Genomic DNA, 25,306 nt, shown 5'->3' with positions numbered 1-25,306 from the left:
ATCTAGTCTAGAAATTAACTGTGATTGAGTCTCTGCCATGAGCCAAGTGCCGCTGGCCCTCACATCCGCTGTGATGAGTGAGGTTCATGACAGCAGGCTCCACACAGGGAAACTGAGGCTCAGAGACGAGGTAGTACTGCCCAAGATCACGCAGGCCATAGATAATAATCAGGAATTACATAGAAATCAATTCCCCACTGGCTGGGTGTGGTGGCTCACGCCTGTAATCCCAGCACTTTGGGAGGCCGAGGCGGACGGATCATGAGGTCAGGAGATCAAGACCATCCTAGCTAACACGGTGAAACCCCGTCTCTAATAAAAATACAAAAAAAGTAGCCGGGCGTGGTGGTGGGCACCTGTAGTGCCAGCTGCTTGGGAAGCTGAGGCAGGAGAATGGCGTCAACCCGGGAGGTGGAGCTTGCAGTGTGCCAAGATTGTGCCACTGCACTCTAGCCTGGGTGACAGGTCAAGATTCCATCTCAGAAAAAAAAAAAAAAAAAAAGAAAGAAAGAAATTGTTGAGAGAGTTGTCCCCTCTCCGCAAACCAGAGCCCAAATCTAAGTAATGTACCCACAAAAATTAAAAAATAAATAGATACATAAGAATAAAAATTTCAAAACAAAGCCTAAGTAATTACTCTGAAAATGTTGAACTTGGATTGAGGTGTGGAGGGAAACCCAAAGAAACAAAAGGCACAGTGGAGGCAGAAATGATTCAGAGGTTTGTTCCCGGAGGTGGGGTGGAAGTAGACTCTGTTGCAAAAAAAACAAAAAAAAAAATTAAGAGAAGTAAAAGAAAAAGAGTACTATTGGTTAGAAAAGAAACACTCCAGGGCCACGAAAGGGTCATGATTTCTTCCCCTATTTCCCTGCATTTCTCCTGTGTTCTCACTGCCACACGCAGCTCAGCCTGGGCTGCACAGCCCGGTGTCAGGTGCGTCTCTGCTGACCTGGGTCTGCCTGCAGCATGGACCTGCATCTTCCCTGAAGCATCTCCAGGGCTGGAGAGACGACTGCCATGGTAAGGACCCCGCGAGGCTGAGCCGATGGACGGGCTGAAGGAGGGAGGCTCTGAGAGGGAAGAGGAGCCCACGGTCGCCCTCGCCTGAAAGGGGCTGACTGAGGAAGGCACCGGGTCTATTTGCTGCTGTGTCCCGGCCCTCAGTGAGATAAAGATAAATCAGGCAGACGGTGGCCCGGGGACGGGGAGACCCCATTTCTCTCTGAAATGTCTGCAGAGAGCCTGGTGCCCGCCCCCACCTCAGCCCTGGGGAAATGAGAGCCAGGCTCCTGGGGAGGGCAGTTCCCCTTCCTGTGGGCTGAGGATGAGACAACCCCATGACAAGAAGGACCCACCCTCCGAGCGGCCACACCCTGTGTGTGTCTCTGTCCTGCCAGGCACCATGGTCTCATCCATCTGCACAGCTGCAGCCAGTGGGAGGAGACGCTGTGACCCCTGCCCTCGTGGCTCTGCTCTGCCTCGGTGAGATTGGAAGCAGGGAAGGGGCACCCTAGTCTGGGAGGGACCCCACTCCATAACCAGGGCCTTGTCTATCAGGAAACTCCAGGGTGTTAGCAGGTTCCCAGGGCGGGGAGGGTCTGCTCAGGCTTCAGGGGCAAATCCCTCATAGGGAACTCTCTTCCAGGTCTGAGTCTGGGCCCCAGGACCTGTGTGCAGGCAGGTGAGTCTGTCCCCAGCTGTCCCAGGTCCCTCCTCCTCACTGGGGACAAAGGGCCACCCATGGGCAGCTGGGAGAGGAGACAGCAGTTCTGGGTGACTGATGGCGACATCTGAAGGGTCCTGGGACTGGGAGCTGGGATCTGAGGGCTGAGGGACGTCTTGGGATGCAGCCTCTGATTTCCTTCCAGGGCCCCTCCCCAAACCCGCCCTCTGGGCTGAGCCAGGCTCTGTGATCATCCGGGGGAACCCCGTGACCATCTGGTGTCAGGGGACCCTGGAGGCCCAGGAGTACCGTCTGGATAAAGAGGGAAGCACAGCGCCCTGGAACACACAGAACCCACTGGAGCCCAGGAACAAGGCCAGATTCTCCATCCCATCCATGACAGAGCACCATGCAGGGAGATTTCGCTGTTACTATCTCAGCCCTGAAGGCTGGTCAGAGCCCAGTGACCCCCTGGAGCTGGTGGTGACAGGTGAGAGGACACTCAGGGGTCCCAGCCCCAGGCTTTGCCCTCAGGAAGGGGGTCGGCTCTCAGGGGCATCTCCCTCTCACAGCCCAGCCCTGGGGGATGATGTGGGAGGTGGGAGCCCATTAAACACGGTGCCTCCTTCTCTCCTAGGATTCTACAGCAAACCCACCCTCTCAGTCCTGCCTAGCCCTGTGGTGGCCTCAGGAGGGAACGTGACCCTCCTGTGTGGCTCACGGCTAAGATTCGACAGGTTCATTCTGACTGAGGAAGGAGACCACAATCTCTCCTGGACCTCGAACTCACAGCTGTCTCTTAGTGGGCAGTTCCAGGCCCTGTTCCCTGTGGGCCCCGTGACCCCCAGCCACAGGTGGACGTTCAGATGCTATGGCTCTCGCAGGCATATCCTACAGGTGTGGTCAGAACCCAGTGACCTCCTGGAGATTCCGGTCTCAGGTGAGGAAGCCACAGCCTTCTCTCGTACAATTTAGGGGAGCCAGGCAGGTTGTGGAGACTCTTACCTGCAGGGCAGCCCCTGCTAAGAAAGAAAAAAAGGGGAAGGAGAATACAGAAATCCTAGGGATACAAGTTCAGAGTGAGAAAAACAGAGCAAAGGCCGGGCGTGGTGGCTCACACCTGTAATCTCAGCACTTTGGGAGGCTGAGGCGGGTGGATCACCTGATGTCAGGAGTTCAAGAACAGCCTGACCAACACAGTGAAACCCCATCTTTACTAAAAATACAAAAATAGCTGGGTGTGGTGGTATACACCTGTAATCCCAGCTATTTGGGAGGCTGAGGCAGGAGAATCGCTTGAATCTGGGAGGCAGAGGTTGCAGTCAGCCAAGATTGTGTCATTGCACTCCAACCTGGGTGACAGAGCGAGATTCCATCTCACAAAAAAAAAAAAAAAAAAAAAAAAGGCCAGGCACGGTGGCTCACGCCTGTAATCCCAGCACTTTGGGAGGCTGAGGTGGGCGGATCACGAGGTCAGGAGATCGAGACCATCCTGGCTAACACGGTGAAACCCCGTCTCTACTAAAAACACAAAGAATTAGCCGGGCGTGGTGGCGGGTGCCTGTAGTCCCAGCTACTCGGGAGGCTGAGGCAGGAGAACGGCGTGAACCCAGGAGGCAGAAGTTGCAGTGAGCCGAGATCGTGCCACTGCACTCCAGTCTGACTCCATCTCAAAAAAAAAAAAAAGAGGAAAAGAAAAAGAAAAACAGAGCAAGGAAGACTCCAGACGGAGGTTTACAGAAGGAACCAGCCCCTGCACTCCCGGCTCCTTTCCCCTGCAGGTGTGTCTAGAATGCCCTTCCTCCTGACCCCACAGGGCCCTGTGTGGTCCCTGGAGAGAACCTGACCCTCCAGTGTCACTCTGATGTTGGCTATGACAGGTTCACTATACACGGAGGACAGACATGACCTCCTCCAGCACCCTGGCCAGCAGCCCCGGGCTGGGCTCTCCCAGGATGACTTCTCCCTGGGCTTGGAAGTGACCCCCAAAACCCCCTCATTTCTGACCTTCTGGGGCATCTGAGATGTGGCTCATCCCAGACCTAGAAAAGCAGCTCTTATCAGTCACCCTAAGACCTGGTCTGCTCTTGCCAATAGCGACACCTCGTAAGGGTTAGAAAGCCAAGAGGGGCAGCTGCAGGTACATGTAATCGTATCTATCCATCCTGGGGTCTGAGATTCGTGAGATGAAGCCACAAAATTACGAGAAAGAAAGATTTACAAAAAACCCCACTGTTTAGAATCTCCCCTCTCTCACACATCACACGAAGTTGTTTCAGATTTTCTACTAAAAACCATGCAGCTCTACAAGACTCCCAGGCCCCCACCCTATCCTGCAGGATGAGCGATGAGTAGAGGAAGGAGAACAGACCTGGTGAGCAGGATTTGGGGTCCAGGCCTGACTTGGAACATGGGGAAGGTGCTGGGGCTGGTGGAGGAGGAAGAGAGGCAGGCAAGTTGGAGAGAGGACAGATGGACCCTCCCTTGGCAGCTCTCACTTCTTGTTTCCATGAGATCCTGAAGATGGAGCCCCTCACCCACACCTGCGGGGTCCCTGGGCCCACTCAGGACAGGGGAGGATGCTGCTCCGGCCTCGGTGGGATCTGACTGTGATGAGGGTGGAACCCACCCCAGACCTGCTCCTTTAAAGAGAAGCACCCCAGCTGTGGGTGCCACTCTCATGACCCCTCCTGTCTTCAACCGGAGGCCTCTTTGCTCAGGGCACCCCTGAGACGAAGGAGGGGCCGTGCACTTGCTCCCAGCAGTAACTTAGGAACTTATTCACGGCACATCTTGTCTGCTGTTCATTGCTACTCTGCATTTGCTGGGCATGCTTGTCTATTTTCTCTCTCTTCCTCTGAATCTTTTAAAACAATATTTGAATATTTAAATTTGTCTCTTTAAGATATGTGGATTTATGATTTAAAAACCAGTAATTCCACTCCCATTGTCGTGGGGTGTAATTCAATATTTACATTTGCTTTATAAAATTAGTTGTTAACGACAAGTATTTCTATTATTAATATATAAAATTGAAGTTTATGAATGAAGTTAATAAGTGTTTTGAAGTTCTGTTCATAAGAATGTGTACATTTAGTCTAAAGAATTCTTCAACTACTTTAATTATTTTTAAGTGAAATATTTGATTCATTTATATTTCTTTTTTTTTTTTTTTTGAGATGGAGTCTTGCTCTGTCACCCAGGCTGGAGTGCAGTGGTGCAGTCTCAGCTCATTGCAAGCTCTGCTTCCTGGGTTCACCCCATTCTCCTGCCTCAGCCTCCCAAGTAGCTGGGACTACAGGTGCCCGCCACCATGCCTGGCTAGTATTTTCAGTAGAGACAGGGTTTCACCGTGTTAGCCAGGATGGTCTTGATCTCCTGACCTCGTGATCCACCCGCCTCAGCCTCCCAAAGTGCTGGGATTACAGGTGTGAGCCACCGTGCCCAGCCTGATTAATTTATATTTCTAAGTAAGATATACACATGAGAAAGCTTTTAGTTTGAGTATATTCATTTAATTTCATATTAGCTTGCTATGACATTTTTCCCTTTCCATTATCTTTCAACTGATCTCCCCAAATTGAAAATTTTTTTTATTTCTAAACTGCATATCAATTTTTGTCACTTCAAGTATTAATATGCATGTAATTGCATCTTAAATAAATATCTAAAGTTTAACATATATACATACTTATGTATGGTTATATAAGTTACATCTGAATATAAGTGTAGGTATATCTGCATATATTTTTTATATGTATATCTACATGCTTAATGTATTTCACATCACGGGCTTTTACACGTTTGTTATTGGTCTTCTCACTTAGATTTGCACTTTATAAAATCAGAAATTGTTTTTTGTTTGTTTGTTTGAGACGGAATCTTGCCCTGTCGCCCAAGCTGGAGTGCAGTGGCACGACCTGGGCTCACTGCAACCTCCGCCTCCCAGTTTCAAGCGATTCTCCTGTTTCAGACGCCCGAGTAGCTGGGATTATAAGCATGTACCACCACGCCCAACTAATTTTTTTTATCTTTAGTAGAGACAGGGTTTCACCACGTTGGCCAGGCTGGTCTCGAACTCCTGACCTCGTGATCTGCCCTCCTCCCAAAGTGCTGGAATTACAGGCATGAGCCACCGTGCCTAGCCCTAAAAGCAGAAATTGTTTTATGGCCTCTGATAACGTCATATATATATACACACACACACACACACACACACACACCCCACACACATTTATATACATACATATATATATGACTGACTACATGAATAATCAGCTAACTAGATACTTATTGTATGATGAAACACCAGGTGAGGTGGTTGAGGTGGCGTGAAGGGGAGGCAGCTGTTTGTGTTTCTGACATTCAGGAGCCCCTGAGGACCCACCCCTCATGCACGGAGCCTGAGTCCTCAGCTGGTGGATCCATGAAACTCTCATCTCCGGGAGAATTGGCTCATGTGCTCCCGTGTCCCAGGCTACACAGACAGCACCCAGGGCTCAGTGACCTCTGTACCGGGGACCAGATCCTGGTCTTTCACGGTGCAGGAAAACTCTTTCCCAAATGACTCAGGAGCAAAAACAAAGGAAAGGTGAAATAATTCAGTGAGGAGACTGGAGGGAACCCTGCTCCAGCAGCGGGAGGGCTTATAGAGGAACTCCATAGAAGTCATGTTGAGAGGCATAGGGAACTAGGAGAATGCAGAGCCCAGGGGAGAGGCTGGGCTCAGGTCTCTTCAAGAACTTCTCCTTCCCCTTCCCCTTCCCCTGTTTTGATTTTCAGGAGCAGCTGATAACCTCAGTCCGTCACAAAACAAGTCTGACTCTGGGACTGGTGAGTGAGGAGGTGCTCTCGGTTATGGAACTGGCACAGAGGGTCAGGTCCTGTTAAGATGATGTGGGTGCCCTGGGGGTCATCTAGGGGTCCTGGGTGATACTGATCTGCCCTGACCTCTGTGACCTCTTTGTCCACCATCCCCAGCCTCACACCCCCAGGATTACACTGTGGAGAATCTCATCCGCATGGGCGTGGCCGGCTTGATCCTGGTGGTCCTTGGGATTCTGATATTTCAGGATTGGCACAGCCAGAGAAGCCCCCAGGATGCAGCTGGGAGGTGAACAGAAGAGAGGACAATGCACCATTGGGTGCTGGAGCCTTGGAAGAGAATCTGAAAGTCCCAGGAGGTTCTGGAAGACAATCTGAGGCCTATGCTATATGGACTGTCTGCTAGCAATTTCTTTTTTGTTTGTTTGTTTTTCTTTTTTCTTTCTTTCTTTTTTTTTTTTTTTTTTTTTTTGAGACGGAGTCTCGCTCTGTTGCCAGGCTGGAATGCAGTGGTGGAATCTGGGCTCACTGCAACCTCCGCCTCTTGGGTTCAAGTGATTCTCCTGCCTCAGCCTCTGGCAATTTCTGGAGGGAGGAATGGATGTTTGAGTGCAGGGACACTGGTCTGGGGTGATCTGTAGAGGACCATAAAAATATGATACCTTTCCTTTCTATTAATGTTGACTTCCCTTGGTTGGATTCCCTTCTCTTCCCAGCCCGAGACATGAGGCTACATCCCACATGGCAGCGTTGGGTCCACATCTCCGCACACGCCTGTGTACTGTGGTCCATGGCGTGCCAGCCAGTCCTCTTCATTTCTCATTACCACACTCCCTGTGTGCTTTACTGAGCCTCCATCTCTTCAGTTCAGAGTTCCACACCTGACCCAGTAACTAAATCCATGGGAGAAGGTCAGATCCCCACCAGGAAAAGATAAATCCAGAAGGGCATCCTAACCTCCTGTCTGTAGCCTTCAAGCCTCTTCACTCTTTTTTTTTTTTTTTTTGAGACGGAGCCTCGCTCTGTCACCCAGGCTGGAGTGAGGTGGTGCCAATTCAGCTCACTGCAAGCTCCGCCTCCCGGGTTCAAGTGATTCTCCTGCCTCAGCCTCCCAAGTAGCTGGGACTACAGGCCCCCGCCACCACGCCTGGCTAATTTTTGTATTTTTAGTAGTGACAGGGTTTCACCATGTTGGCCAGGATGGTCTCGATCTCCTGACCTTGTGATCCGCGCACCTCGGCCTCCCAAAGTGCTGGGATTACAGGCTTGAGCCACCACGCCCGGCCCGACAAACTTCTTTACTCAGCCCACTGATTCAATTCTTACCCAGAAATGCCCTCAAAGACACACCCAGAATAGTGTTTAACCAAATACCTGGGCACCCTGTGAATCAATCAAGTTGACATAAAAGTATCCATCACACCAATAGATCTTCACATCCTAGTACCTTCCTGACACACGGTCATTGCTCAATACATTGCACCGTCAGGCAGACGGCAGGAAGGAAGATATTTTTCATTCGTGGAAACTCAGGAAAAGGAAGTTACTTGGCCCATGTTACACAGCCTGGATGAAATGCAGAGTTAACGCTGCAGTTGCAGTTGAGTTGGCTTCTCTCCTGCCTTCTCCAGCTGCATGTTCTGGGACAAGGTCACTCCTTGGGTGTGGGTTTGGCATGAGGTGGAGGCAGGCTGGTCAGGCAGAATGTGGGGAGTCAGGTGAGACTCAGATCTTGTCTGAAAGATCCCTGGAGCCTGCTGTCTCCTCTGCCTCATCCTTCAGGGGAGGCTGTTCCCCTTCCTAAGACGCCCTTTATGAGGAACCCATGCCCTGTGACACAGCGCTTAGGGCTTGTGACACCTGTGTGTCCATCTGCCCTGCTGGGCTTTGTGGTCTTTATAATTTGTACCTTTGAGGGCCAATGGAAGGTAGTACCAGATCTTGACCCTCATTGCCCTTCTCTGTCTCTGGGAGCTTTGGGGAGAGAGGAGGAATGGAGCTGAGGTAGAAAGACCAGCAGTACTTGTGTTCTGGTCACCCTGCCAACCAAAACAGGATCTGATCCAGACATGATGAAATGAAGAAACCAGCAGGAACCAGCAAAAGGTGACAAAAGAGATCCCTAGCTGTCCTCGTGGCTCACTGGCATAAGACATTCCCACCAGTACCATGACAGTTTACAAATGCCATGGCAAAGACCCAAAAGTTACCACCACTTTTCATTGCAATGACTCAGAAGCTACTGCCCATTTCCTAGAAAGTTCTAAATAACTCTCCCCTCAATCTGCATTGACTTGCTCCTTAATTTGCATATAATATAAGGTAGGTTTACGTGAGTATAAATACAGTTGCCAAGAGCTCAAATGCAGTAGAACTTGGGCGCACTGACTGTGAGTGAGCCCTTCTCTGCAAGGATCAGCCTTATTCAAAAAAAGATTCCTGTTTCACACTATTGGTTTACCTGTGAATCCTGGGTGAAGCCAAGCACCCTCCCAGGTTAAGCCCCGATTTGGGGACTCATCTTTCTTGCAACAGAGTTCCCTTCCCACTTCCAGCTGATGGCCCCTTGGGAGACCCCAGAGGCTTAGGGGCTTGAGTCCTTGAGGAAGGAGAGAATGTGCTCAGCTCCATCTGTGATGCCAGCTCTCAGGGGCCCAGAACGGGCCTGGAGCAGCTTCTATGTGTGGGTCAGGATGAGCTCTCATAGGGGTCCCTCCTCCAGAGCTGTGTTAAGATCCATGGGACCAGCACAAGCAGGTGCATCCTCCCCAGACTTCCTGGTTCAACCCAATGGAGCCATGAGAGTAGTTTTGCAGGGGGCCTGGGTGCACAGAGAACCTGGTGTTATGAGGACTAGGCTGGGTAGTGACTTGGAGTGACAGCCGGGGAAATTGAGGGAGTAGAGCACCCCCTAGGAACTTCAGCTCCAATTCCTTCCCAGAAACCCTCCACAGATCCTCCACCTGGGCTGACCCAGCTTCCTTGATCATCACGGAGCTTCCTACAACCATCTGTTGTCAGAGGTCTCTGCAGGCTGGCACCTGCCATCTATATAAAGTGAGGGTCTCTCAATTCTCAGATACACAGGCCCTGCAGGACTTCATCAACAAGGCGCCTCTCTGCATAGCTTACAAGAGCTCACACACTGCAGGGTGGTGTGCCTGTGTGTATCACAGCTGGAATGTCTGGTAAAAATGATGTCACCCCCTGCCCCCGGCAGTGACAGGTAGGAGGGAGGATCCGGGTCCCCTCTCCACCGTGGCCCCACCTTGTAAGCAGAGGGAATCACCTCAGCACCTGGACCCATTCAGATTAAGTAAATTTACTGAGGCTTCAGAGGAAGGTCTTCAGGACTCAGGTCTTAGTTATAGATTAAAATAAGTTAGCCACTTATGGCTGGGCATGGTGGCTCATGCCTGTAATCCCAGCATTTTGGGAGGCTGAGGTGGGCAGATCACAAGGTCAGGAGATCGAGACCATCCTGGCTAACACGGTGAAACACCATCTCAACTAAAAATACAAAAAAATAGCCGGGTGTGGTCGCAGGCACCTGTAGTCCCAGCTACTTGGGAGGCTGAGGCAGGAGAACAGCGTGAACCCAGGAGGCGGAGCTTGCAGTGAGCCGAGATCAGGCCACTGCACTCCAGCCTGGATGACAGAGCAAGACTCCATCTCAAAAAACAAAAAAAAGAAGAAGTTAACCACTTATATCTTTAGGTGAATGCACACTTAACGCATAGACATATAACTTAGAAGGTATATAAGCTCTGGAAACTGTGATTTTGTGTTGGTCTGGCGATATTTTCCCAGCCTTCTCCCTGTAGCCGGTTACCTGGCTGCTGATACCCATGTGCTGTCTATAGGGATCTGGGACTGCCCTTTGAAGAGGTGTGTGCTCACTGTCTGTGAAGGCTCATGTGAGCCATCTTGGGCGTACATGCAGATTCCTGGGGAACACATTAGCCACTTGTGAGGGCCACAGGTGAGGCATCTCCCATGGTTCATGCCCGGGTCTCTTGATGGGCCCCACAAGTCAGTTATTAGGCTCTGCAGCAGTTTTTGAGATCTCTGTGTTGGTTACTGTGATGTCTTTCGTCTTTCCCTGGTGCTAGCTCCTTTGGAATGGCTAGACTATTCGGCCGTACCAACTTCCTGAGTGATCTGGGTGGGTGCAGGGTGGATTGGGCTTCTTGGGCAATTTTCCCTGAGGCTGGGAGGCTGTGTGCTCACTCTGCTCCCACTTAGCCCTCTGGTAGGAATTGCACGCCATGGGAGCTTGCTTGGCACTGAGCTGTGCCACCTTGGAGGAGGGGTAATGCAGAAACACGGTAACGTTTCTTCCTACACTCTTCAAGAATCATTTCTCCTTTTTTTTTTTTTTTTTTTTTTTCCCTTACTCTGGTTCTGAAGATGCTGCACTGGACTTCTGAATTCTCGCAGAAATATTTCTGTTCATGGACGGGAGTCAAAATGGATGCTCCTAGAGGGTCTGAGGGCAAGGCTTGTCTATTCCACCATGTTAATAATACCACTCCTTCTATCTTGGGATTTAATTGTAAGTTTCTTGTAAAAATTAAAGATTTTGAAAACAATATGGATTTGAAAGCATAACACAGGTTTTTGACTTTGTTTGTTTGTTTGTTTTTAGACGGAGTTTCACTCTTGTTGCCCAGGCTGGAGTAGAGATGGGATTTCTCCATGTTGGTCAGGTTGGTCTCAAACTCCCGACCTCAGATGATCCACCCACCTCAGCCTCCCAAAGTGCTGGGATTACAGGCATGAGCCACTGCACCCTGCTTATTTTTTTTATTTTCTTAATGTCAGAACTGAGACACAGTAACTCATTTGCTTGTGTCTTGCATTCTCCATTTTGCAATTCTGCCCCTATGGCTGTATCTTCAACTGGATCCACCCATTTTTATATTTAGCATTGACCTGTAACCTCAGGGTTGGGGCAGCCATTGGTCTTTATTGCCTATACACGCAATACACAGATTACCCAAGTATGTCCACTCTTTGACATTATTAGGTGGAAAATTCTACAGAGAAAAAGAATGTTTCCTGTGAAGTACTTCATAGAGAAAAGAGAGCACTTGGGTCTTGCCTCCATTTGCAACTTTGCAATGTAGTGATTTGGTTCTTTACCATATCCCAAATGTGAAGTGTTGTATGTTGTATTTTGTTTATAGCGGTATTAAACACATAGAGTTTGTATCTATTCATTTTTTATCCATTACAAATATTATTTGATGCTATAAATGTCCCACACTTTGCCAATAAGAATCCTCCATTGGGAACCCTTTTTCTTCTGGTCACATGAGTCTGAGGGTACTTGGTGACTCCTTTGCTCTTTTGAACAATAAGGGGTTCTGAGTTCATCTCCTATAGTTTCTGTCCTAAGGTAGCTTCAACCATTTCTTCAGGAAAAAAATGTTAAAATCCTGACAACATATATTTATCAATGTTAAATATTTTTGGGCCGAGAGCAGTGGCTCCCGCCTATATTCCCAGCACTTTGGAAGGCCAAGGAGAGTGGATCATGAGGTCAAGAGATCAGGACCATCCTGGCCAACATGGTGAAACCCCGTCCCTACTAAAAATAAAAAAATTAGCTGCATGAGATGAAATATGTAAAGAAAAAGATGAGCATAAGGATAGGAACAATAGACACTGTGGACTACTAGAGGGTGTAGGAGGGTTAGAAAACTACTTATTGGGCACTATGCTCACTAACTGGGTGATGTGATCCATACTCTAAACCTCAGCATCAAGCAATATTCCCATGTAAGAAATTTGTACTTGTACCCCCTGTATCTGAAATAAAAGTTGGCAGGAAGGAAGGAAGGTAGGAAGGAAGGAAAGAGAGAGAAAGAAAGGGAAAGAAGGAAGGAAGGAAGGGAAGAAAGAGAGGAAAAGAAAGAAAGAAAAGAAAGAAAGAAAAAGAAAGAAAGAAAGAGAAAGAAAGAAAGAAACTAAGGAAGGAAGGAAGGAAAAGAAGGAAGGAAGGGGAGAAAGAGAAAAAGAGAGAAATAATGAAAGAGGAAGAAAAAGGAAGGAAGGAAGGAGAGAGAGAGAAAGAAGGAAGGAAGGAAGGAAAGAAGGAAGGAAGGAAAGAAGGAAGGAAGAAAGGAAGGAAGGAAGGAAAGAAGGAAGGAAGGAAAGAAGGAAGGAAGAAAGGAAGGAAGGAAGGAAGGAAGGAAGGAAGGAAGGAGAGGTCCAGCTGAAGTGGAGAGAGGAGTGGACACGAGTCCTTGTCCCTGTCCATGGTGCTGATTCCTAGGGATGGCAAAGATGCCCCAGGCACCTGTGGAATCAGGTCCGCAACCGGAAGAGCAGACTAAAAGGTCCCTCATATTCTGTAGGACAAGTGGGTGGGTAATTCACAGAGAGTGATAGCTTGAAGTGGAGATGGCTCAGCCACTCTAAGATAGATGCCTTTAGCAAACTCTATCTAAATCTGGGATGGTACTCTTCCATCCATCAAAGGCAGAATGCCATCCTTATTTCCAAAAGGTCTCTCAGCTCTAAACTTCTGTACCAGTAACTTCCTGGGAAAGAACGTGTCAGAATTCACTTTTTCTGTGACCTCTGTCTACTCTGGACATATTTTGTCTCCACCAGTAACTGTTTTCATCGTGTGGAGGCAGGAACAAAAGCAAGATAGCAGTTTTCTGATTAGATTTCCATAATCATCAGGTTGTCACCCTGGCAGGGGAAACCACAACACTGAGTACTTGAAAGATAATCTCTCCTGGGTTTGAAACTTCCTGTACAATGGCACGATCTTGGCTCACTGCAACCTCTACCTTCTGGGCTCAAGTGATTCTCCTGCCTAAGCCTCTCGAGCAGCTGGGACTACAGGCGTGCACCACCATTTCCGGCTAATTTTGTATTTTTGGTAGAGATGGGGTTTCACCATGTTGGTCAGGCTGGTCTCGAACTCCTGACCTCAAGTGATCCACCCACCTCGACCTCATGAAGTGCTGGGATTACAGGTGTGAGCCACTGCACCCGGCCACATATCTCCTTATTCTAGTTCTTCTCAGAGAGTATTCTGCATATGTATATTTCTCTCCATCCAATGATTTGAGATTCATGGTTTTATTGTAGATAGGTTTTTTCTCATTTTATTTCTTTATTGATTTTTACTTAACAATTTATTGCACATCTGTAAATACAGATCTATGTTACTTCACATCACTTATTAAATTTGCTCATAATTAAATAAGTATTGTCCACACTAGGAAACTTTCTGCATATTGGTTCACAAAATACTTCAATCAGCTGATCTTATATTGAATAATATTATTTTTCTGGATCTTTATATAGTGACCACCTTCTCATTGTTTGGTTCTTACCAAACCTGTCACATCCGCAAAGACATTTTCCATGACAAAGTAGGTTAAGTGATTCTTGCTCACCTATATTCTCTAATAGTCCTTGTATTAGGTTAACACATATTTGAGATCTCTAGGTAGCTTAATTTTTTGTCCATGTATCCGTCTGCACATGGTTTTTTTTTTTTCTAATTTATCTCCTTAAAAAATTTTTGCTTTTTTCTCATGAGTTTATACATTGAATTAACAATGGGAGATTTTGTTCACTGTAGTGTTTCTTGTTCCTGAAAAAGAGGCTTGGATGCGGCCTGGCATGGTGGCTCACACCTGTAATCCCAGCACTTTGGGAGGCCAAGGTGGGCAGATCATCTGAGGTCAGGAGTTCGGGACCAGCCTGACCAACATGGAGAAACCCTGTCTCTATTAAAAATACAAAATTAGACAGGCATAGTTGCGCATGTCTGTAATCCCAGCTACTCAGGAGACTGAGGGAGGCGAATCGGTTGAATCTGGGAGGCAGAGGTTGCCGTGAGCCAAGATCTCACCATTGCACTCCAGCCTGGGCAACAAGAGCAAAACTCTGCCTCAAAAAAAAAAAAAAAAAAAAAAAAGGTTTGGATGCTATAGTCATTCATTGCAGAACAGGACAGATGGGTGGACCCAATCATTAAAAGTGAGTCAGTGATTATTACTTTTAGTAGTAGTAGTATTAAGCTGCACTGGACCACAGAGATAATTGGATGAGGCAGAACAATAGAAAAGGCAGTGACAGCCTTTGGCTCTGTTGTATGCTGGGCTCTGGTACAACCTAGAGTCACACACACATGAATTCTGTATGGACAGGTGAAGAGTTACGAGAGGTATTTACCTTAAGGGGTTAAGCATGGGTTTAGCTAATTTGGGAAGAAATTTGAGATGAGAAAGGAGCATAGTTAAGCACTGCTGTGTCTTTGAAATCCTTTTTTCTGTCACTGAGTTGTGGTTGCAAAACTAAACTCTTACTATCCCCCAAACCGAGAGGTTGGTGGTGACCTCAATGAGGCCCAAGAACTGGAACAAATTTGAGGAAGGAAATCATACAGTGCTCCGTCTGAGGTGGAAGTTGAGGTTAGCAAGGACTGTTACACAATTCTCCCATGAGAAGGCAAGAGAGGTCCAGGTGTGGGGCCCCAGCACTTTGGGAGGCCAAGGTGGGTGGATCACCTGAGGTCAGGAGTTCGAGACCAGCCTGACCAACAAGGTGAAGCCCCGTCTCTACTAAAAATGCAAAAATTAGTTGGTCATGGTGGCACGTGCCTATAGTCCCAGCTACTCTGGAGGCTGAGACAAGAGAATTGCTTGAACCTGGGAGGCAGAGGTTGCAGTGAGCTGAGATTGTGCCACTGCACTCCAGCCTGGGCGACAGAGCAAGACTCCATCTCAAAAAAGAAGAAGAAGAAGAAGAAGAAGAAGAAGAAGAAGAAGAAGAAGAAGAAGAAGAAGAAGAAGAAGGGGAAGAGGAAGAGGAAGAGGAAGAGGAAGAGGAAGAAGGAGGAGGAGGAAGAGGAGGAAGAGGAGGAGGAGGAGGAGAGGGGAGGGGAGGGGGGGGATGGGGAGGGGAGAAGGGGGAGGGGAGGAGGGGGAGGGGAGGAGGGGGAGGGAGAGGAGGACTAAGAAAGAAGAGAGAAGAAAGAAAGAAAAAGAAAGAAAATTGAATAGTTGTCTATTCCAATTGTTCATACCAGATCTGTGGATATGGTCAACAGGATAGGTCTGAGACTCACTGAATTTACACTGAGAAAGACGTGAGCTCAGACTATGTTGATCATATGATCTCCACAAACCCCTTCTGACTGGAGGGTCACTGATATTTTGGGTCTCCTGGAATGAGTATCAGCTCAGAATCAGTGTCCAGTAGCACCCAAGATGTCTGGTAACTGTGTTTTTCTCTAGTGCACAGTTGCCCTGACAAAAGGTCATAGGTCTCCTTCAGGAAGGCTGGGAGGGAGATTAACAGTGTAAATGGCAGTGTAGCAGAGGCAATGTCAAGGAAATGTGGCCTTCATCATAATTCAAGGGGTTCTGGGCCTATAAACTGGCTCCATTCCAGGAATTGATTAAGGGACTGCTGTGTATGCTTTTATGATTCAGGTTAAACTTTTGCTTACTTTACCCAGCCATTTTCTGATGACACAGATTAAAATTAAGTAGGTTTCTTATCTATTTCACTTATGGGAACACCATGACAAACTAGCAAGCACCACATGGTCGCATAAGTCACATGATTTCAATTGCTGCTTTGAGTCTGCTTTGCATTACTGTGGTCACACCAATCTCGCCTTTGTTAGTGGAGTTTCGCCGCATGGCCCCTGCCACTCTGGGATCCAATGACTCTAGTTACATTTATGTTTCTCGATTCAGCAGCTCTCGCCTGAAGTTTGAATCTAAAAAGAAAAATCATCACAGAGCTCTTCCACAATTCTGGGTCTTCCCTCACACATTTATTTCTCACAAGATTGTTGAAAGATACATTTTCGGCTGGGCACGGTGGCTCACGCCTTTCAGAGGCCGAGGCTGGTGGATCATTTCAGGTCAGGAGTTCGAGACCAGCTTGGCCAACACGGTGAGATCCTGTCTCTACCAAAAATACAAAAATTAGCTGGGTGTGGTGGCGCACGCCTGTAATTCCAGCTACTCAGGAGACTGAGGCAGGAGAATCGCTTGAACCCAGGAGATGGAGGTTGCAGTGAGCTGAGATCACACCACTGCGCTCCAGCCTGGGCAACAGAGTGAGACTCCGTCTCAAAAAAAAAAAAAAAAAAAAGAAAAAGAAAAAAAGAAAGATACATCTTCTAGACTCTTCCAATTTAGATGAGGAGTTTTGAATGACAACTCCTCTCTAACATTTCAATCTTCCTAAACATTTGAATCCGTTTCTCTATAGTAAATAAACCAAGGCAGGTCTGGCATTTTGAGTCTAATCACTTTGGGCCACCTTTGGTGGAAACCTCCACCTTAATGACCTCGTGAGGGTCCTGGGCACCTGTGGCGACCCACCTCTGACCTCCGTTATTTAATGTGGATCCATCTACACTTGGGGACTTCCATGCCTCATGACATCTACACTTGGGGGCTTCCATGCCTCTTGACAGTTATGTTCTGCGTATTTCAGAAATGCTGCCTGTAGATTTCTCCATTAGGGATCTCAGATGTGAGATCTCGAGTGAACACATCAATCATCCAATGCTCTGATCCTATCATATCCCAAACACCTCATGTCCTCACCTGGTCTGGAAATGAAGCACCAAGGATCCTCTCCCATGTCCCAGGAACCACTGACCCCACAACCATGGTGACGAGTGGGATTTGCGACAACAAGCTGCAAGGGAAGAAACTGAGGCTCAGAGATGGTTCATTACCGCCCGAGGTCACGTAGGCAGTGGATGATAACCGGTCATTGAATAAATATCAGCTCCCTCCCCCACTCCCCAAATCAAAGCTCAAACATAAGTCATTGTTCCCAAAACGTTGAACAGGGATTGAGGTGCAGAGGGAGAGCCAAGGACGCCAGGGGCACCGAGGAGGCCGGAAAGACTCAGAGGTTTGTTCCCAGGGAGGTCAGGGGTGGACGTTGTAGAAAACAAAAAGGGAGGAAGTTAACAAAAGGGTGGGATTACTATTGATTAGAAAGAAAATCTATAGTCCAAGGCCACAAAGAGGGTCACGACTTCCTCTCTTTATTCCCTGCGTTTCTCCTGTGTTCTCACTGCCACACGCAGCTCAGCCTGGGCTGCACAGCCCGGTGTCAGGTGCGTCTCTGCTGACCTGGGTCTGCCTGCAGCATGGACCTGCATCTTCCCTGAAGCATCTCCAGGGCTGGAGAGACGACTGCCATGGTAAGAACCCCGCGACGCTCAGCTGATGGACAGGCTGAAGGAGGGAGGGAGACCCCATGGGGAGGCTCTGAGAGGGAAGAGGAGCCCACGGTCGCCCTCGCCTGAAAGGGGCTGACTCAAGAAGGCATCAGTTCTTTCTCCTGCTACATCCCAGGTCTTAGCGAGATGAAGGCAAGCCAGACAGACGGTGGCTGGGGGTCAGGAAAGACCCCATTTCTGTCTGAAATGTCTACAAAGGGGTTGGGCCTGCCCCTACCTCAGACCTAAAGAAATGACAGCCAGGTTCCAGGGGAGGGCAGTTCCACTTCCTGTGTGGCTGCAGATGACAAAACCCCATAAGAAGGACCCAGCCTCCGAGTGGCCACACCCCATGTCTCTGTCCTGCCAGCACCGAGGGCTCATCCATCTGCAGAGCAGGGCAGTGGGACGAGACGCCATGACCCCCATCCTCACGCTCCTGATCTGTCTCGGTGAGATTTGAAGAGGGAGGGGAGATTCTAACCTAGGAGGGGCCTCACCCCACAGCCAAACTCTGGTGCATAAGGAGACCCCAGGGGCTCACAAAGATCCCAGGGAGGGGAGGACCTGCTCAGGTTTCAGGGGCAAATCTCTCACAGGGAACTCTCTTCCAGGGCTGAGTCTGGGCCGGAGGACCTGTGTGCAGGCAGGTGAGTCTGTCCCCAGATGTCCCAGGTCCCTTCTCCTCACTGGGGACAAGGGGCCTCCTCCGTGCAGCTGGGGACAGGGAATAGCAGATCTGGCCTGACTGATGGGGGCATCTGGAGGGTCCTGGACTGGGAGCTGGAATCTGTTGGGTTGGGTAGGAAATGACTTAGAATCTGAACTCTGATTTCCTTCCAGGCACCCTCCCCAAACCCACCCTCTGGGCTGAGCCAGACTCTGTGATCACCCAGGGGAGTCCCATGACCCTCAGGTGTCAGGGGAGCCTGGAGACCCAGGAGTACCATCTATATAGAGAAGAAAAAACAGCACCCTGGATTACACGGATCCCACAGGAGCTTGTGAAGAAGGGCCAGTTCCCCATCCCATCCACCACCTGGGAGCACACAGGGTGGTATCGCTGTATCTATGGTAACCCCACGGCAGGCTGGTCAGAGCCCAGTGACCCCCTGGAGCTGGTGGTGACAGGTGAGAGGACACTCAGGGGTCCCAACCCCAGGCTCTGTCCTCAGGAAGGGGGTCGGCTCTCAGGGGCGTCTCCCTCTCACAGCCCAGCCCTGGGGATGATGCGGGAGGTGTGAGTCCCATTTAACACGGTGCCTCCTTCTCTCCTAGGAGCCTACAGAAAACCCACCCTCTCAGCCCTGCCCAGCCCTGTGGTGGCCTCAGGAGGGAACGTGACCCTCCAGTGTGACTCACGGGTGGCACTTGACGGCTTCATTCTGTGTAAGGAAGGAGAAGATGAACACCCACAATGCCTGAACTCCCAGCCCCGTACCCGTGGGTCATCCCGGGCCGTCTTCTCCGTGGGCCCCGTGAGCCCGAGTCGCAGGTGGTCGTACCGGTGCTATGGTTATGACTCACGCTCTCCCTATGTGTGGTCTTTACCCAGTGATCTCCTGGAGCTCCTGGTCCCAGGTGAGAAATTCACAGCATTGCCTGGAGTTCCCTGAGTCTCCAGGCAGGTGGGGAGGAGCCGCGTCTCAGGGCAGCGCCAGGTGGGATGATGTTGGGACGAGAGGGCTCAGGGCTCCTGGGGCCAGAGACACAGGAAGATCAGCAGTGGTGAGGCCCAGGGGGAGAGGGAGGGTTTGTGGGGAAGCCTGAGGGTCGCTCCTGGAAACCGTGACCACCTTTTCCCAGGTGTTTCTAAGAAGCCGTCACTGTCAGTGCAGCCGGGTCCTGTCGTGGCCCCTGGGGAGAAGCTGACCCTCCAGTGTGGCTCTGATGCCGGCTACAACAGATTTGCTCTGTACAAGGAGTGGGGACGTGACTTCCTCCAGCGCCCTGGCCGGCAGCCCCAGGCTGGGCTCTCTCAGGCCAACTTCCCCCTGGGCCCCGTGAGCCGCTCCTACGGGGGCCAGTACAGATGCTCCGGTGCACACAACCTCTCCTCCGAGTGGTCGGCCCCCAGTGATCCCCTGGACATCCTGATCTCAGGTGAGGAGCCCAGCAGGTTCAGTCAGGGACCCACGCTCTGCACAGGCCCTGCTGGGGGAGCCAAGATGGTGATGGCTGGGACGAGGTGTGGGGGTCCCAAGGGAGAGAGAGACAGACAGAGACAGGCGATGGGCAGAGAGGGGGAGACTCAGAGAAAACAGATAGAGAGACTAAGGGTTCCAGAGAGAGGCCTGGGAGGTATCAGCTCAGAACAAGGTGGGGCAGCCCCTCATCCATCCTTCCCCTCTCCAGGACAGATCCGTGCCAGACCCTTCCTCTCAGTGCAGCCGGGCTCCATGGTGGCCTCAGGAGAGAACGTGACCCTGCTGTGTCAGTCACAGGGATGGATGCACACTTTCCTTCTGACCAAGGAGGGAGCAGCTGATCCCCCCCTGCGTCTAAAATCAAAGCGCCAATCTCATAAGTACCAGGCTGAATTCCCCATAAGTCCTGTGACCTCAGCCCATGCGGGGACCTACAGGTGCTACGGCTCACTCAGCTCTAACCCCTACCTGCTGACTCACCCCAGTGACTCCCTGGAGCTCGTGGTCTCAGGTGAGGGCCCTGACCCTGTCCTCTCTGAACTCAAAGGCTCAGCTCAGGCCCTGCTCCCAGCAGAGCTCTGGAACAATAATGAAGGAGGGGAGTGAAGGGGCAGGGTCCGCAGGGGAGGATCCAGCCCATGAGAGGGTGGAAATAGATGCGACCTCCCACCCCTGGCTCCCACCCCTGAAGTCTCAGTGGAGTGAAGAGTCGGGAGGGCTGGGAGGAGACGGGGGTGAACCTCAGAGGAGATGAGATTAGAATGACTGTGGAAGACGGAGGCCCCACCCGCACCCCTCCTGATGTCTCCACCTCAGAATCAGAGCCTCTGGGGGTCCCAACCTCTAAGTCCTGACTCATGGGTGACAAAAAAAACCAGCCACTCCCAAGTCAAGAGAAGTTTCTAGACTCATCTCAATGCTACCTCCAATATTCGGGATCTGATTCAGGGCAGCAGAGGGCAGGGTGGACAGTAAGGGTGTGGTCCGCGTGGCTTCCTGGTGCTCCATGGTTGGGGCAGGTGCTCCCTCCGTGGTGGTCAGAGGGGAGGGAGGTGTCTGAGGTTCGGCATTGATAAGTGGAGCAGCGGGGACTTTCCCCCTCCCTGAGCAGGATTCCCAGGAGCCATCACCTCTCATGGGGAGCCAGGGCCAGGGGCGATCATAGGCAGGTGCTTGCTCTAGGAGTCAGGTGGGAGGAGCCCGGGGAGGTGGGGCTGGGACTGTGATGGCTCAGCCTCTCCTTGGGAGGTGGAACTTCTGAAAAAGTTGGTTCCCCTGGCACCCTGGACTCCCCATCTGAATAACGGGGAGCTACCTGGATGTGACCACCCCAAAGCCCCTTCATTTCTGACCTTCTGGGGCATCTGGGATGTGGCTCCTCCTAGACCTGCTCCCATCTCCAGCCCTCTCTGGCCTTGTCCTAATTCTCCCAATAACGGAGGCTTGTAAGGGTTAAAAAGCCAACGGAGATGGGGGCAGGTGCATGCAGTTTTACTCATCCCTCCTGGAATCTCAGCTTAGTAAGACAAAGCCACACTATTTTGAAACAACAAAGATTTACAAAGTCCCACTGTTTTAGAATCTCCCCTCTCTCATGTAAAAGACAAAATCCCTCCAATTTTATACCGAAAGCCACTCCTGTCACAGCTCTGCATGTCCTGCAGGCCCCTACCCTGTCCTGCAGGATGTGTGATGAGTAGAGGAAGGAGCACAGGCTGGGTCAGGAGGATTTGGGGTCCAGGCCTGACTTGGACACGGGGAAGATACTGAGCTGACGGAGGAGGAAGAGAGGCAGGCGAGATGGAGAGAGGACAGACAGATGCTCCCTTGGCCGTTCTCACTTCTTATTTCCAAGGGCCCCTGAGGATGGAGCCCCTCACCCACACCTGCGGGGTCCCTGGGCCGTCTTAGGACGGGAGAGGAGGCTGCTCAGGCCTCAATGGGATCTGACTGTGATGAGGCTGGAGTACGCCCCAGACCCACTCCTTTAGAGAGAAGCACTCCAGCTGTGGGTGTCCCTCACACGGCCCCTCCTGTGCTCACCTGGAGGCCTCTGTGCTCAGGGCACCCTGAGATTAAGGAGGGGCCGTGCACCTGCTCCCTGGATGAGTTAGGCAATTATTCACAGTGCATCTTGTGTATAACTCATTTCTACTCTGCGTTTTCTATATGCACTTGCCCATTGTTACTCTCTTCTTTTCTAAACCTTTTAAAGCAATACTTGAATATGTCAATTTATAATTTTTATTTCAGTTATGTGAACCTATTATTTAAAAATAATTATATTTCTTTCATTGGGCTGTGATTTAATTTATATATTCAATGTAGACATCCATTTTTCGTTAACCTCAAGTCTTCCTCCCCTACATATTAAAAATTGAGGTTTCCTTAATGAACTTCAGAAGTGTTTGGATGTTTCAAAGCACAGTGGCCCCAGGGAAACTGACCGGGGGGCTCCGTGTGGCTCGTGAAACCCGCGGGAGGTCAGCGGGGGCTGCAGTGCAGCTCAACCCTGGGCCCGGGTGGGTTCATGTCCAATCTTGTCCAATCACTGCATGATTCTAACATCTAAATAAACCTCTTTTATAGGAAAAGGAGGTGCTTTAAATTTGATAATTTAAATTTAAATTAGAAGAGGGCAATTTGGTAGTGAGTTAATATGAAATACAATGAATATACCCAAACCAGTAGCTTTCTCATGGGTACTTACCTCTTGTTTAAAAAATATGAAAGAATCAAATACTTCACTTATAAATTGTCAAAGGTGTTGAATAATTCTTTAAATTAAAATGGACATAATTTTTTAAATGTCTACCCAAGACCCCCACCTCTCCTTGACAGGGAAGTTATGTAAGTTGTATATAACCTTAGGCAGAATGTGTTATATAAGTTACATCTGAATGTCTCTTCTCCTCTGTTTTGATTCTCAGGAGCAGCTGAGACCTTCAGCCCACCACAAACCAAGTCCGACTCCAAGGCCGGCGAGTGAGGAGACGCTCGCGGTGAAGACGCTGGGCGCAGAGGGTCAGGTCCTGTCAAGGGGAGCTGGGTGTCCTGGGCGGACATTTGAAGAATTATATTCATTCCAACTTAAAGAATTATTCAACACCTTTAACAATTTATAAGTGAAGTACTTTATTCTTTCATATTTTAAAAATAAAAGGTAATTATCCATGAGAAAGCTGAGTTTGAGTATATTCATTGTGTTTCGTGCTAACTCACTACCAAATGACCCCATTCTCACTGCTTTTCTATGGATCTCCTCTAATTTCCTGATAAAATTTATACAAACCATGAGACAACGGAAATTTTACTTCTTTACTTCTATATTGCTTGCCAATATTTCTCACTTCAAATACCAATATGTATGTAATACATCTTAAATAAATATCTAAAGCTTTATATCTATACATATTTATGTGTGGTTATATAAGTTACATTTGAGTATGTGTGTAGGCATATCCAAGTTCATCTGATATGTATTCATCCATATTCTTAATATATTTGATGGTCGGGCACGGTGACTCACGCCTGTAATCCCAGCACTTCGGGAGGCCAAGGCGGGCAGATCACCTGAGGTCGGGAGTTTGATACCAGCCTGGTAAAAGCTCGTCTCTACTAAAAATACAAAAAAAAATAGCTGGGCATGGTGGCACACCCTTGTAGTGCCAGCTACTCAGGAGGCTGAACCATGAGAATCACCTCATGAACCCAGGCGGCAGAGGTTGCAATGAGCCAAGAGAGCGCCACTGCACTCCAGCCTATGCGACTGAGTGAGATTCCATCTCAATAAAAATAAAAATAGGCCTGGTGTGGTAGCTCATGCCTGTAATCCCAGCACTTTGGGAGGCTGAGGCAGAAGGATCATGAGGTAGAGAGTTCGAGGCCAGCCTGGCCAACATGGTGAAACCCCATCTCTACTAAAGATACAAAAAATTAGCTGGGGGTGGTGGCACGCACCTGTCATCCCAGCTACTTGGGACGCTGGGGGCAGGAGAATTGCTTGAACCTGGGAGGCGGAGGTTGCAGTGAGCTGAGATCATGCCACTGCACTCCAGCCTGGGAAACAGAGAGAGACTCCATCTCAATAAATAAGTAAATAAATAAATAAAAAGATATTTTGTGTGGTGGGAGTTTACATGTTTGTTACTGGTCTAGATTCACCTAGATTCGCACTTTGTAAAAGCAGAAATACTGATTTATGAACCTCTAATAGCACCACTATTTAGCAGACAGATGTTTGTGAGTGGGGATGGAGGGGAAGGTATCACATCATTCTAGGTTTTCCTGACTATATGAAGAATTAGTTAGATTAATTGGACATTGAAAACCCAGGTGTAGCCGGGCGCGGTGGCTCACGCCTGTAATCCCAGCACTTTGGGAGGCCGAGACGGGCGGATCACGAGGTCAGGAGATCGAGACCATCCTGACTAACACGGTGAAACCCCGTCTCTACTAAAAATACAAAAATTAGCCGGGCGCGGTGGTGGGCGCCTGTAGTCCCAGCTACTCGGGAGGCTGAGGCAGGAGAATGGCGGGAACCCGGGAAGGCGGAGCTTGCAGCGAGTGGAGATCGCGCCACTGCACTCCAGTCTGGGCGACAGAGCGAGACTCCGTCTCAAAAAAAAAAAAAAAAAAAAAGAAAACCCAGGTGAAGTGGCTGAGGGCATGAAGGGAAGGCAGCCCCAGACTTTCACCCCTTTCTGCTTCTGACATTGAGGCGCCCCTGAGGACCAACCCCTCATGCACGGAGCCTGGGTCCTCAGCTGGTGGATCTGTGAAACTCTCATCTCCGGGGGAATTGGTTCATGTGCTCCTGTGTCCCAGGCTGCACTGACAGCACACAGGGTTCAGTGATTTCTATACTGGGGACACTTTCCTTGCAGATCCTGAGCCCTTGGGGTACAGGAAAACTCTCCCAAATGACTCAAGAGCAATGTTTGGATTTGTAGAACACAGGAAAGCTGAAATAGTTCCATGAGGAGACTGGAGGAAACCCTGCTACAGAGGAAGGGTTTACTGAGGAACTCACTAGAACTCGTGTCAGAAGACAGGGGAAGATAAGAATGCAGAGCCTAGGAGAGAGGCTGGCTCAGGGTACTTCTCCTTTGTTTTGATCCTCAGGAGCAGCTGAGACCCTCAGCCCATCACAAAACAATTCAGACCCCAAGACTGGTGAGTGAGGAGATGCTTTCAGTTATGGGGCTGGCACAGAGGGTCAGGTCCTGTGAAGGGGAGGTGGGTTCCCTGGGTGGACATCCAGAGGTACTGGGCGTTGCTGATCTGCCCTGACCTCTGCGGCCTCTTTGTCCACCATCTCCCACCTCATTCCCCCAGGATTACACACTGGAGAATCTCATCCGCATGGGCATGGCTGGCTTGATCCTGGTGGTCCTCGGGATTCTGTTATTTGAGGCTCAGCACAGCCAGAGAAGCCCCTAA

The 25,306-nt window shown here is 49.6% G+C and overlaps 2 protein-coding genes and 1 long non-coding RNA gene across 34 annotated transcripts in view; 2 read left to right on the top strand and 1 right to left on the bottom strand.

Annotated features, from left to right (window-relative positions):
• The first annotated feature begins 841 nt into the window (after positions 1-841).
• Positions 842-11,705, top strand: LILRA5 (leukocyte immunoglobulin like receptor A5). Of its 16 annotated transcripts, XM_077981706.1 has the most exons (9): positions 863-1,020; positions 1,398-1,482; positions 1,646-1,681; positions 1,869-2,153; positions 2,301-2,603; positions 6,446-6,496; positions 6,644-6,776; positions 10,898-11,042; positions 11,136-11,705. In XM_077981706.1, the coding sequence occupies exons 1-9, from the start codon at positions 1,018-1,020 to the stop codon at positions 11,223-11,225; spliced, it is 1,131 nt and encodes a 376-aa protein (XP_077837832.1). In that variant the 5' UTR covers positions 863-1,017; the 3' UTR covers positions 11,226-11,705. The 16 variants fall into 16 exon arrangements, 9 of the variants coding, with proteins under 9 accessions (XP_014984951.2, XP_077837832.1, XP_077837833.1 ...); XR_013410231.1 differs by lacking the exon at positions 6,644-6,776; XR_013410234.1 differs by lacking the exons at positions 6,644-6,776; positions 11,136-11,705 and adding an exon at positions 3,966-4,037 and having other exon boundaries at positions 10,898-11,098.
• Positions 904-25,306, bottom strand: part of LOC144337321 (uncharacterized) — a 153,312-nt gene continuing 128,909 nt past the window's right edge. Inside the window, exon 2 of the long non-coding RNA XR_013410295.1 lies at positions 904-1,070. This is a non-coding gene — a long non-coding RNA (uncharacterized LOC144337321). The remainder of the gene's footprint in view (positions 1,071-25,306) is intronic.
• On the top strand, positions 1,382-25,306 carry LILRA3 (leukocyte immunoglobulin like receptor A3). Of its 17 annotated transcripts, XM_077975872.1 has the most exons (10): positions 17,563-17,699; positions 17,854-18,169; positions 18,332-18,367; positions 18,561-18,848; positions 18,996-19,298; positions 19,524-19,820; positions 20,073-20,375; positions 24,989-25,039; positions 25,098-25,129; positions 25,202-25,306. In XM_077975872.1, the coding sequence occupies exons 2-10, from the start codon at positions 17,971-17,973 to the stop codon at positions 25,304-25,306; spliced, it is 1,614 nt and encodes a 537-aa protein (XP_077831998.1). In that variant the 5' UTR covers positions 17,563-17,699; positions 17,854-17,970.

This window comes from Macaca mulatta, chromosome 19 (assembly GCF_049350105.2).
Source record: "Macaca mulatta isolate MMU2019108-1 chromosome 19, T2T-MMU8v2.0, whole genome shotgun sequence".
NCBI classification, from domain to species: Eukaryota; Metazoa; Chordata; class Mammalia; order Primates; family Cercopithecidae; genus Macaca; species Macaca mulatta.
Note: the sequence above shows the minus strand (reverse complement) of the source record. Positions and strands in the feature narration are given on the sequence as shown.

Excerpts from the sequence above, each read along its gene's own strand:
- LILRA5 (XM_077981707.1), top strand. Across the intron at positions 1,483-1,832 it reads CGTGGCTCTGCTCTGCCTCG|GGACGTCTTGGGATGCAGCC; the intron begins GTGAGATTGGAA and ends CTGAGGGCTGAG. Across the intron at positions 11,043-11,135 it reads TTCTATCTTGGGATTTAATT|ACGGAGTTTCACTCTTGTTG; the intron begins GTAAGTTTCTTG and ends GTTTGTTTTTAG.
- LILRA3 (XM_077975872.1), top strand. The coding sequence starts at position 17,971 with ATGACAGCCAGGTTCCAGGGGAGGGCAGTTCCACTTCCTGTGTGGCTG. Across the intron at positions 25,040-25,097 it reads CAATTCAGACCCCAAGACTG|GGGAGGTGGGTTCCCTGGGT; the intron begins GTGAGTGAGGAG and ends GGTCCTGTGAAG. Across the intron at positions 25,130-25,201 it reads CCCTGGGTGGACATCCAGAG|GATTACACACTGGAGAATCT; the intron begins GTACTGGGCGTT and ends TCATTCCCCCAG.